Here is a 12,738-nt window from a genome sequence, read left to right as displayed (position 1 = left end):
CAGTTTCACCTTGAGGACAAGGTGATTTCAAGTTGGGTGGATTGTTATGATGCTAACTAATGGGTGGTGGATTTCTTTCTTTAAAATAGTCTTAGAAGTAGTTGTGCTCTTTCTTTGAAATAGTCTTAGACGTAGTTGCGCGGAAATAAAGGAGATAATGGGGATGCCCACGTTTCCATTTACGGTTATTAGGCCACGTTTCATTTGCAGTTATTTTATTAGAAGTAGTTTACATTTTTCCTTTAAATTGTAATGTCAGCTTTCAGAAAGGAGGGGAAAAAATTGCCCCAATCTCTCTTGTTACTTCTTCTTCATCTCTTTTCTAAATTTCTTTGACCAGAGGGTCAGCCGTAGACCACCTAGCACCAACACAGACAGATAAAGACCAAATGACTCCTAACATTTTGAACAGCAATTAAAAAGATAGACAACAACATTATTACTTAATTAATTAATTAGCTACTCAGACAATTGGAATTTCTGCAACTTCGTTGTCATCGTCAACAAAAAACAAAAACTATACAGCCAATAATACGAGGCTTTGGATGGCCAACAGGTAAAATGAAAGCTTTAACTTTTGTGTTCTCTTTCTCTATTATTTCCTTTGCTTCCTTCCCATCCTTCCCTACAAGTTCTGGCGATCTAATCTTTCCTGTATATACATACACAAACATGGAAAAAAAAATAAAAAATAGAGATATAATTAATAAAAGCTTCTATATACTACACCTTTGTCAATAATTTTGTAATATCGAGTATATTTTAATGGAATCTATACAATGGTTTACATTTTCTTTTGAACCGTAGGCAAGACCGGCTCTAAGGTGTTAAAAAAGGACATGTGCCTTAGGACCCCAAATTTGAGGAGCTTAATTTTTTTCTTAGCAACAATAAGTTATATGTTTTTCTAAGAAAGAAATATTAAAAGAAGTTTGACACAATTAAATCGCAGATAAAGCTAAAAATGATTAGTTTTATTATCAATTTAAAAAAATATATTTGAATATAAAAATTAGTATTAACAACTTTGCATCCCAATAAATTAGAGGTATAGGCTTCTAAAAGTAATTTATAATATTGAGTATATTTTAATGGAATCTATACAATGATTCGCATTTTTCTAGAACCGTAGGCAAGGCTGATTCTAAGGTGTTAAAAAAAGGCACAAAAAAAGGCATGTGCCTTGGGCTCCCAAAATATGAGGAGCTCAATTTTTTCCTAAGCAATAATAAGTTATATGGTTTTTTTTAGAAGGTAAAATAATTTTGTAGATCCTTATATTTGTTTAAATTTGTAAAGTGAATAACTCTACGTATACTTTTGTCATCTGAATCCCCCTTAACTTATTAAAATATAATATTTTAGATTCTTCTGATTGTTGACCAAGCTTATGTGGCATGGAAAAGGCTGAGTTGGATAAAACGTGACTATAAGAGCGTGGGTGCGAGTGGAAATTATTTTAACAAATTAAAATAATTTTAAAAATTAAAAAAAAAAAAAAAAGGTCATCCCCATCGCACCAGCGTCCCTCCCCAACACCCCCAATGCACTAGCCCCCCCTCCCCGGCACCACCAACAGGCCTCCCGAACCCCTCTTCCTCCGCACCAGCCCCACCCCCCAAATCAAAAAAAACTTGAGTCACTTTTTAATAATTTTTTTTAAAATGTCCTCTCTCATTCAACCTTTTCATATTTTTTTAGGATTAAAATTTAAATTTGAATTGAAAGTGAGTGATAATGGATATTGAAAAATTAGTGAAATTCATGGATAAGCTTGAAAAAGCTTAAAGTTTTTGTGGATTTGTTAAAGATATTCAAATTTAAAAATTGAAAATTCATTATATCTGTATATATGAATTTATAGTTGAAAATTTAAATTAGTTGGAGAGGAATTTCAATTATTTGGAATGAATTTGATGCTTAATTTGTGAGCAAATATAAGAACATGATTATTTAAACTTTTCTACAATTTGTAAAAGTTGTTTATTTATTTTAATATTTAATTTCTTATGTGGCATTTAAAAATGACGTGAAATTTAATGTAACATTTAAAACTGAAGTGAAAGCTGACATGGAGGCAATTGTGTTACACACACCGAAATAGGATTTAAAATGTTCAGTTTTATTGAGTTGAGGGAATCGGATGACAAAAAGTGTAGGTCGAGGTGTTCACTTTACAAACCCGGACAAGTATAAGGATCCACGAGACCATTTTATTATTCTAAGAAAGAACTACTCCCTCCATTTCACAATAAGTGAATTGTTGGAGCAATTTTAGTGTTTCAAAATAAGTGAATGGTTCACAATTTAAGGTAAATGTTAGAATTTTTTTTTAAAATTTACCCTCCATTAAATGTGCATTGGGAGCGATGTATCATGTGTCTTTGTTTCTTTAAGAGGGTAAAAATGGAAAAACTTGATAAATTTATGTCTTTGCTTTTTTTTTTCTTAACATGTGTGCCAAAATCCAATAATTAACTTATTGTGGAACGAAGAAAGTATTAAAAGTTTGATACAAGTAAATCTCAGGAAAAGCTAAAAATAAATTAGCTATATTATCAATTTTAAAAAAATTATTTGAATACAGAAGTTATTAACAACTTTGTATCTGAAAGAGTTAGAAGTATAGACTTCTAAAAATATGTTGATTAAAGTTTAATTTCTTCTTTCGATTTTAAACTTTCGGTCACTAATATACTCGAGCAGCACTAACCATAGGCATTAAAAGGCACATGCATAATTCCTACTGTACACAATTAATTTGGTGTAATTTATTGCAACAGATAATTTACTTTATTTTTTCAAGTTAATATATTATTAGTCGTAGTTATTATGAAATGTTACTACTTACTAGTATATGTTTAGTTGACTTCAAAGTGAACTCGTTACTCGTATTTTATAGAAGTTGAAAGATAAAGAGTCATACGATCACAAAGAGGAAAATGGCGTGATGCTTCCACTTCAATTTCTTTTGCCATTGGAAGCTCTATGACTTCGGTTAGCCCATCATTTGCTGTGACTATCGCATCTTGTGCAACGATAGGCTAGAAATCTATCAAAATAATTATTTCATAAAAAGTTTTGTCAGTTTTCTTTTATAACGTTCTCTACATGTCATTTTAATTAAATATAATAGTAAAATGTGTTTGAGAAAGATGCTAACATGATGCTAGAAGCAAGAAAGAAACATGAGCTAACTTGACACAAATCCAGTGCCAGACCCAAGTTTTCAAGGTGTAGGGAATCGAACCCAAATCCCTGGACATAAAAGTAACACCTCAAGTCATTGCGCCCAACCATGTGTTGGTTCTCTAGGTGCATTTTAAGATATTATATCATTTATTCTGTATTTCTTATATAATTACACCTAATTTATGTCGAGTTTAGTGGATGCCGAAGCACCCGAAAAATACACGTGGGTCCACCCTGCACAAATCTTTATCTCCATATATTATTGCCTTGTCTTGTAGAAGAGAAAACAACTATTAAGAAAATGTTATGAAAATTATTGTAGAAGTCCATTCATCATCCAACTTATTAATGGATCATCCACCTTGTTAGTGGAAAAACTTTTATCTTCCTTTTTAGGCTATAAATAGTTATTCCATAGTCTTCATTTTGTAACAAGAAGAAAAGAAGACATAGGTGAAAATACTATATATATACAAAAATTCTCTTGTTTCATTTCCATATATATTGGGCTACTTTTGGTTTAATTTATAATACGTTATCAACATGAGTCTTTGTAACACCCTTTCGACGATATTTAAAAGTTAGTATTTAATTTTCTTAAATAATGTCTAATATTTCCAAACGTGAATTTAGTGTCCTAGATATATCAGGCAAAACTTATATGTCCTGGACACTAGATGCAGAAATACATTTAAATGCAATGGATCTGGCAGACATCATAAAAAATGATAATAAGGTATCGAATCAAGACAAAGCCAAGGCCATGATATTTCTTCATCATCATCTTGACGAAGGTTTAAAAATGGAATACCTCACAATTAAAGATCCCCTCGTATTGTGGAACAATTTAAAAGAAAGATACGACCACCTGAAGATGGTCATTCTTCCACAAGCTCGTAATGAATGGACCTATTTGAGGCTTTAGGACTTTAAAAATGTAACTGAATATAATTTTGCGATGTTTAGAATTAAATCGCAGTTTAATTTATGTGGGGAAAGTATCACAGATCACGACATATTAGAGAAAACATTCTCTACTTTTCCTGCCTCGAGTATGCTCCTGCAGCAGCAGTACCGAGAAATGGAATTTAAAAAATATTCTAAATTAATTGCTCATCTTCTTGTTGTTGAACAACATAATGAGCTTTTAATAAAAAATAATGAAAGTAATGCTACAAATTTTCACCCAAATAGGCATGAAAGAAGTCCTGACCCCAGTTGTGGTCATGGTCGAGGTCGAGGTCGTGGGTGTGAAAGGTATTTTAATCAGGGTGATTGCCTTACAATAAACAATGAAACTCTTGAAGTAGCGCCAAGGACGAACTCTGAAAGTAGATGTTATCGATGTGGAGGAAAGGGACACTGGACGCGTACCTATCGTATGCCAAAATATATGGTAAAACTCTATCAAGCATCCCTAAAGAAACCAGAAAATGATGTTGAAACAAACTTCCTCCTTGAAGATAATGTTGAGTCCATGGACCTGGAAGTTTCAGATTTTTTTGTCATTCCTAAAGAACATGTAAATCACCCTGTAGGTGATGACTGTAAAATGGTCTAATTATATTAATTTTCTGTTAAAGTTAAATTAGGTTATGTTTCTATTATTAATATTTTACTAATCTTGCATATAAATAAAGTTTATATAATATGTTATGTTCTAGTTATATTATAATATTTATTTTTTTATATTTTTATTTTGAATAAAATATGGATACTCCTCAAATCTTATTTGGATCGATAATCGATCATGACGATATTTGTGTAATTGCTAGTGGAACAATGCACGCAATATTTAAAGATGAAAAATAATTTTACCACTTACTTAGAAAAAGAGCAAATGTTACAACGATTGCTGGTAATTCAAAATTAATCGAAGACTCCGAAAGAGCTACTATATTTTTTCCTAAGGGGACAAAATTAGTTATAGAAGATGCATTGTTCTCTTCTAAATTCCCAAGAAACTTATTGAGTTTTAAAGATATTCGCAGAAATGGATATCATGTTGAGACAATAAATGAAATGAATGTCGAATATCTTGGCATTACCAAGAATGTCTCTGGTCATAAACAAATGTTGGAGAAATTACTAGTTTTTTCTTCCGGCTTATACTATGCCGAAATTAGTACAGCTAAAGAACACTCTATCGTAAACCAGAAGTTTACAGATATAAATACATTTGTACTTTGACATGATCGAATAGGCCATCCTAGATCAATTATAATGAGGCAAATCATTTAAAATTCAGGGCATCCATTAAAGAACCTAAAGATTCTTACACCGGATGAATTTTCATGTGCTGTTTGTTATCAAGACAAACTGATAACTAGGCCATCACCACTAAAATTTACTATCGAATCCCCTCTATTTTTAGAACGTATATATGGGGATATATCTGGGCCTATTCACCCACCTAGTGGGTCATTTAGATATTTTATGGTCCTAATAGATGCATCTTCAAGATGGCCACATGTGTGCCTCTTGTTATCTCGAAACTTGACGTTTGCAAAATAATTGGCACAAATAATACGATTAAGGGCGTAATTCCCAGATTATCCTATTAAGGCTATTCGCCTAGATAATGCTGGAGAATTTACATCCCAAGCTTTTGATGATTATTGTATATTAGTGTAGGACTCCACGAAATTTTAAGTCTAATTCAGCTCCTTAAAACTCTACCAAAGACCCAACACTTAGAAAATTTTAGCTAAGTGTTAAGGACTTAGTCTCATTTTAAGACTATGAACTTCGAGGATTTATTTCACAACTTTCCCGACCTCAGATATTTGATTTTCAAGCTGATTCATGATGGGGCAAGTCAATAGTACATCTCGGGTGAGTTTCAGTATTTTTGGAATAGCATAAGGGCATGTGTGGGTTTCAGAAATAGTAGCTCGGGGTGATTAGCCCGCGTCGCCCTGCCTATCCTAGTGCTCTAAGTAGAGCCACGCCCTGCCTATCCCGACGCTCTAAGTAGAGCCGCGCCCTGCCTATCCCGGTGCTCTAAGTGGGGCGGCACCTTGCTTAGTTCGGCTGGACAATTTTTATGCAGTCCAGCCCCGTATTTTCAAGGGATAAGGGGTCAATTTTCCACTCCTATATAGCCCTAAAACACGAGATTCAGTCATACTTTACCAACATATACTAGTTTTCTCTTAAGAACAAGTATTAGGGTTCTTAGTTGCAGATCCAAAACTCAAGGATTCCACCGTCAATCTTCTTCAAGTCAAGAACTAAGGTACGTTAGATGTTGATTCATGGGTCCCTTCCACCCATGAAACTCAAAAATTCTTTTTGAATTATAAAGATTGTGTATTTATAATTTCCATGATTATGATTGAATTGGAATTTATGTCCGTGTTGTTGTTGAGTTATAATTCATGTTTTAGACTATAAGTTGCAAGTTTTGATCCTAACATGTGATGATTGGCATGATATTCATGATAAACCCTTCAAATTGCATGTTGATTGATGTTGCGATGTTATTAGATGTTTTGTTTGTTGTATAGCCAAAGCATGCTCCGTATATGTTTGATTAAAATGCCAAGGTGAATGAAGTAGTGCCATTATAGCATGTTAATATGAAATCCTCATTTATGTTCAAGATAATGCATGTTAAGTATTTGTTGAAAGTCTTTGATGAATGAATTGAGAGACATTAGTATGCATGCCTATTCATGTGCAAGTTTATGATTTCCAAATGCATGAAGAGATGTTTCATTGATAGTATTATGAATGATAGAATGTTTTCATGTTGTTCAAGAATTGTCATGTCTTATTTCTATTTATGCTATCGAGTCTTGGGGGTATTTAATACCCGATAATTTAGCTGTGTGCCTAGAGCCAATGTCAGTTATATTACTCTTTATCACGTCATGATCAGTAGTAGTCTTAGTCAGTTACAGAATTCAGTAGAACTCAGTCATCTTCATGACTTAGGAAAATTTAGTAATCTCAGTAGCATTCCAGTTCAGTTCAGTAATCAATTTAGAACTTAGTAGTATTCCATCAGTCAGCGGAACTCAGTGAACTTAGTTCAACTCAGTTAATCAGTATGATCAGTAACAGATTTAGCCTAGTTTAGTACAGTCTAAAGAATTAGTTCAGTTTCTATTCAGTTGGGAGTAAGATTCAGCACTGATCGAGGGCAGGGATGAAGACTTCCCCATCAGTTAGGCAGAGTCGTTTGTAGCAGTCCCTATACTCCAAAACTACGTAGCCAGCACGGGATGAGGAGTCACCCGTCAAACTAAGGCTTGACTACCTCCCAGGAGTCACTCGTCAGATTAGGCTTGACTTTCTGTTCAGGTCACCCGTCAGATAGGATTGACTACAATAGTTGTCTTTACCCGTGGCACGGTACTGATACCCTTTCAACTGGGGTTACAGTTTTGACCCAAATGAGCTAGAAAGGGCATGTCGATTAGATGATTACTTCCCATAATATCAGTCTCAGTCTCAGTAATCGAACTCAGTTCAGTTATACAGAACCAGGACTGTCAGATACAGTCACTCAACTCAGTAAGGAACTTAGATAGTTCTACATCACAAACTCTAGAGATCACCCACTAGATAGGCCTGATCTATGATTCAGTTAATTAGTATTAGTATTAGCAGATTTAGAGATCACCCACTAGATAGGCCTAATCTCAAGAGTCACCCATTTGATAAGGCTCGACTCTACAATAGTTATCAGTAATACAGTATCAGCTCAGATATCAGTTATCAGTAGTTCAACTATTAGAAATCAGTATTAAGCATCAATATGATTTTAGTTATAGTTTATCCATTCATGCCTGTATCCTCATACATCATACTCATGTTCAGTAGTTACATATTCTCTTTGTATATTTATCCAGCTTATACATATCACTCAGTCAATATGAACCCTTGCATTTAGCCTTACCTCATCTAGCATACTAGTACATTCCCACATACTGATGCATACTTTTCTATGCCATGGTGTCTTATACCATAGGTTCAATCGTACGAGATCTCAAGCACCCATAGCAGTTCAAATTTAGCCAGTAGAAATAGACTTAGCAGTGAGTTCTCATCATTCGAGGATAATCCTTATTTCATTATTGCATTAGATTCAGTATTTCAGCAGATGGAGTTAGTTGGGGACTTGTCCCAACAACTCCTTATTCAGACAGTTTAGAGGCTTTTTTAGGCTAGAGTTTTTCAGATAGATGTTCAGTTTTGCTATTTTGATACTTTCTTCAGTTGTATTTTAGTTTTGAATCTTATGGCAAGTTTTCGCTAATTTTTTGTATTTTTTTCCAGTATATTATTCAGTGCTTAGTTACAGATATCAGTCATGGGTTAGCTTGTGGTCCTTTAGAATTATGAGCATCGTGTAGCATCCAAGGTTTAGAATTTTTGGCATTACAAACTTGGTATCAGATCCTAAGGTTTAACAGCATTCTAGGAAGCCTGCATCTAGTAGAGTCTTGTGCATGGGTGTGTTGCACACCATATTTATTTACAGGAGGCTATAAGATGTTTCTGGAATAGTTTGTTTCCCTTCTTTCAGTATTCATGTTGTGCGAGTGAGCATGAGCTTAAGTTAAATTCCCAGTCTAATTCATTTCTTTCTTTCTTATACAGAATATACCTCCTCGCAGTACTAATGCCCATAGAAATAATAATCATCCACCTCAGCCCGTAAATATTTTAAATATGAATGTTTCACATGTAGAGTTTTGGGCAGCTTTTTAGGCACTAGCCTAAGCTATGACAATTAATGTTCAGGGTAACCATCAAGATGCAGCCCCACCTTAGTAAGATGGGGATTAGTCGTAGCCAGAATTAGATATTTTATGAGAATGAACCCACCAAAATTCTTTGGGTCAAAGGCAGATGAGGACCCACAGCTTTATCTTGATGAGGTAAAGAAGATCATCCAAGTTATGCTTATTTCTAAAGAAGAGAGTGTACAATTGGCATCCTATAGGCTGAAGGATATTGCTAATGATTGGGTAGTGATATGGAAGAAGAGTAGAGGGGAGGATGCAACTTCCATGACTTGGCAGGTGTTTCAGGATGCACTCTTAGACAAATTTTTCCCACTAAAGATGAGAAAAACTATGATAGAAGAGTTCATGAACCTGAGGCAGGGATCTACGGCAGTAAATAAGTATTACCTCAAGTTCAACCAGTTGTCTAAGTATGTCCCTGACCAGATGCCTGACCCTAGATCAAGCATGAGTAAGTTTGTGACCGGTGTGTCTGGGTTGGTAGTTAAGGAGTGTAGGATTGCTATGGTCAATAGAGACATGGATCTTTCTAGATTTATGATGCACACTCAGCAGATTGAGGCAGAAAAAGCTAAAGAAAGAGAGAGAAAATAAGAGAGCCAGAATAGGTAGTTTTAGTTTTTCTCAGCTAGGGTCACAAGGTGGTAACATTCTCAGTATAGTCAGAAGTTTTCAGTTCCAGTTCCATCTTTTCCTAGTGCATTAGTACCAAAGTCCAGGAATGGCAGTCATAATGGGACACTAGGATCCAATGCCCAGAGTAGTGCAAGCAGTGTTCGTACTAATTCGCTTTGTGAAAAGTGTGGTAGAAATCACCTAGATGTGTGTAGAGCAGGCAGCCATGTATGTTTTGGATATGGTAAGCCAGGCCACAGGATACGGGAGTGTAGAGTTCTAGCTCAGAGGGGTATAGATTCATGTCAGTAGGGCATCACTTCCAGTACCACTAGTGGTCAGCGTCAGAATAGATTCTATGCACTTCAGACTCATCAGGAAAGTTCCCCTAACAAAGATTCAGGTACGTTAAGAGTTTTTCATCTTCATGATATGATTTGTAAGATCCATTACTTTCTTAATTTTTCAGCATGAGTTAGTCGGCAGAGCCAGCAAGTCAGTTTAGTAGCTAGGCAGTCAGATTTGTATGGTTTGTTTTTTCATCTTTCCATCTAGCCATACTATCAGAAATCACAGGAATGTAACTATTCCAAGATAGAACATCTTAGTAGATGTGAGTTCAGCTTAGTTCATGTGTCATGCATTAGTTTCAGATCCCAGATGTTTAGTCACAATTCAGTTTGTAGGTGTCTTGTACATCGCCCCAGTATCTTAGTAAAGTAAGAATTCTTAGAGGGACATAGTGTCCCAAGGGGGAGATACCCTATGACTCCTCGATGCTTTCATGTCCTTAAAGTCATTTAGTTTTATGATCAGATTTTTCTTACAGTTATCGTTGTATATTCAGTCATGCATTCAAGAGTTAGTTCAGCCAGATATTCGTGCATTAGATATGCATGTTTAGTAGGAGAAACTCAGCTTAACAGTAATTTCAGCCATACATTCATGAGTCAGTTATTCATGCATCAGCTATGCATGCTCGGTATAAGAATTCAGTCATGTACTCATACATCAGATATATATGTTCAATATGAAATTTCAGTGTATCAGAAGCTCCAATCATATAGTCATGTTTTAGATGTTCATGTCCAGTAAGTAAGGTCAGTCTATCAGAAATCTTAGCTTAGTCGGTCCTATTTGAGGACGAATGTTCCCAAGAGAGAGATATTGTAAGACCCCACAAAATTCTAAGTCTAATTTAGTTCCTTAAAGCTCTACAAAGGACCCTACACTTAGAAAATTTTAGCGAAGTGTTAAGGACTTAATCTCATATTAAGACTCCAAACTTCAAAGATTTATTTCGTGACCTTCCTGACCTCGAAAATTTAATTTTCAAGTTGATTAATGATGGAGAAATTCAATAGTACATCTCGGGTGAGTTTTAAGATTTTTGGAATAGCATAAGGACGTGTTTGGATTTCATAAACAGTAGCTCGGGGCGATTAGCCCACGTCGCCCTGCCTATCTCGTCGCTCTAAGAAGGGCAGCGCCCTGCCTATCCCGGCACTCTAAGTGGGGCGGTGCCTTGCTTAGTATGGCTGGGCAATTTTTCTGCAGTCTAGGCCATATTTCCAAGGGAAAAAGGGTTAATTTTCCACCCCTATATAGCCCTAAAATACGAGATTCAGCCATATTTCACCAATATATACTAGTTTTCTCCCAAATTCTCTCAAGAACAAGCATTAGGGTTCTTAGTTGAAGATCCAAAACTCAAGGATTCCACCGTCAATCTTCTTCAAATCAAGAACTAAGGTATGTTAGATGTTAATTCATGGGTCCCTTCCACCCATGAAGCTCAAGAATCCTTTTCGAATTATAAAGATTGTGTATTTATGATTTCCATGATTATGATTGAATTTGAAGTTTATGTCCGTGTTGTTGTAGAGTTATAATTTATGTTTTAGACTATAAGTTGCAAACTTTTATCCTAGTCTGTGTGATTGACATGATATTCATAATAAACCCTTCAAATTGCATGTTGATTGATGTCCATGTTATTAGATGTTTCGTTTGTTGAATAGCCAAAGCATGCTCCCCATATGTTTGAATAAATGCCAAGGTGAATTAAGTAGTGCAATTATAGCATGTTAATATAAAATCCCCATTTATGTACAAGATAATGCATGCTAAGTGTTTATTGAAAGGCTTTGATGAATGAATTGCGAAACATTAGTATGCATACCTATTCATGTGCAAGTTTATGATTTTCAAATGCATGAAGAGATGTTTCGTTGATAGTATTGTGAATGATAGAATGTTGTCATGCTGTTCAAGAATTTTCATGTATTATTTCTATTTATGCTATCGAGTCCTGAGGGTATTTTAATACCCGATAATTTAGTTGTGTGCCTAGAGTCAGTGTCAGTCATAGTACTCTCAGTCACATCATGATCAGTAGTAGTCCAGTTACAGAATTCAGTAGAACTCAGTCAGCTTCATGACTTAGGAAAATTCAGTAATCTTAGTAGCATTCTAGTTCAATTCAGAACTCAGTAGTATTCGGTCAGTCAACGGAACTCAGTGAACTCAATTCAACTCATTTAATCAGTACAATCAGTAACAGATTCAGCCCAGTCCAGTATAGTCTAAAGAATCAATTCAGTGTCTATTCAGTTGGGAGTAAGATTCAGCACCGAGCGAGGGCAGGTATGACGGCTTCCCCGTTAGTTAGGCAAAGTCATTAGTAGCAGTTCATGTACTCTAGAACTGCGTAGCCAGCGCAGGATGGGGAGTCAACCATCAGACTAAGGCTTGACTACCTCCCAGGAGTCACCCGTCAGATTAGGCTTAACTTCTTGTTCAGGTCACCCATCAGATAGGGTTGACCACAATAGTTGTCTTTACCCATGGCATGATACTGTTATAGGCTGGACTCCAAATGAGCTAGAAGGGACATATAGGTTATATGACTACTTCCCACAATTTCGGTCTCATTCTCAGTAATAGAACTCAGTTCAGTTATACAGAACCATAACTGTCAGATACAGTCACTCATCTCAGTTAGAAACTTAGATAGTTCTACAAATTCAGTATCACTATATCCAGAGATCACCCACTAGATAAGCCTGATCTCAAATTCAGTCAATTAGCATCAGTATTAGCAGATTCAGAGATCACCCGCTAGCTAGGCCTGATCTCAAGGGTCACCCGTTAGATAAGGCTCGACCCCATA

General features: G+C 35.4%; 1 protein-coding gene across 1 annotated transcript in view; it reads right to left on the bottom strand.

The window, feature by feature from the left end:
• Window positions 1-300: 300 nt before the first annotated feature.
• Window positions 301-12,738, bottom strand: part of LOC124896586 — a 31,757-nt gene continuing 19,319 nt past the window's right edge. The window contains exons 3-5 of the mRNA XM_047408169.1: window positions 2,927-3,044; window positions 513-652; window positions 301-396 (exon numbers count right to left, since the gene is read on the bottom strand). Coding sequence (XP_047264125.1) covers window positions 301-396; window positions 513-652; window positions 2,927-3,044 — 354 coding nt within the window. The remainder of the gene's footprint in view (window positions 397-512; window positions 653-2,926; window positions 3,045-12,738) is intronic.

This window comes from Capsicum annuum, chromosome 3, assembly GCF_002878395.1.
Source record: "Capsicum annuum cultivar UCD-10X-F1 chromosome 3, UCD10Xv1.1, whole genome shotgun sequence".
Taxonomy (NCBI): Eukaryota; Viridiplantae; Streptophyta; class Magnoliopsida; order Solanales; family Solanaceae; genus Capsicum; species Capsicum annuum.
This window is presented reverse-complemented; position numbering and strand designations above follow the sequence as displayed.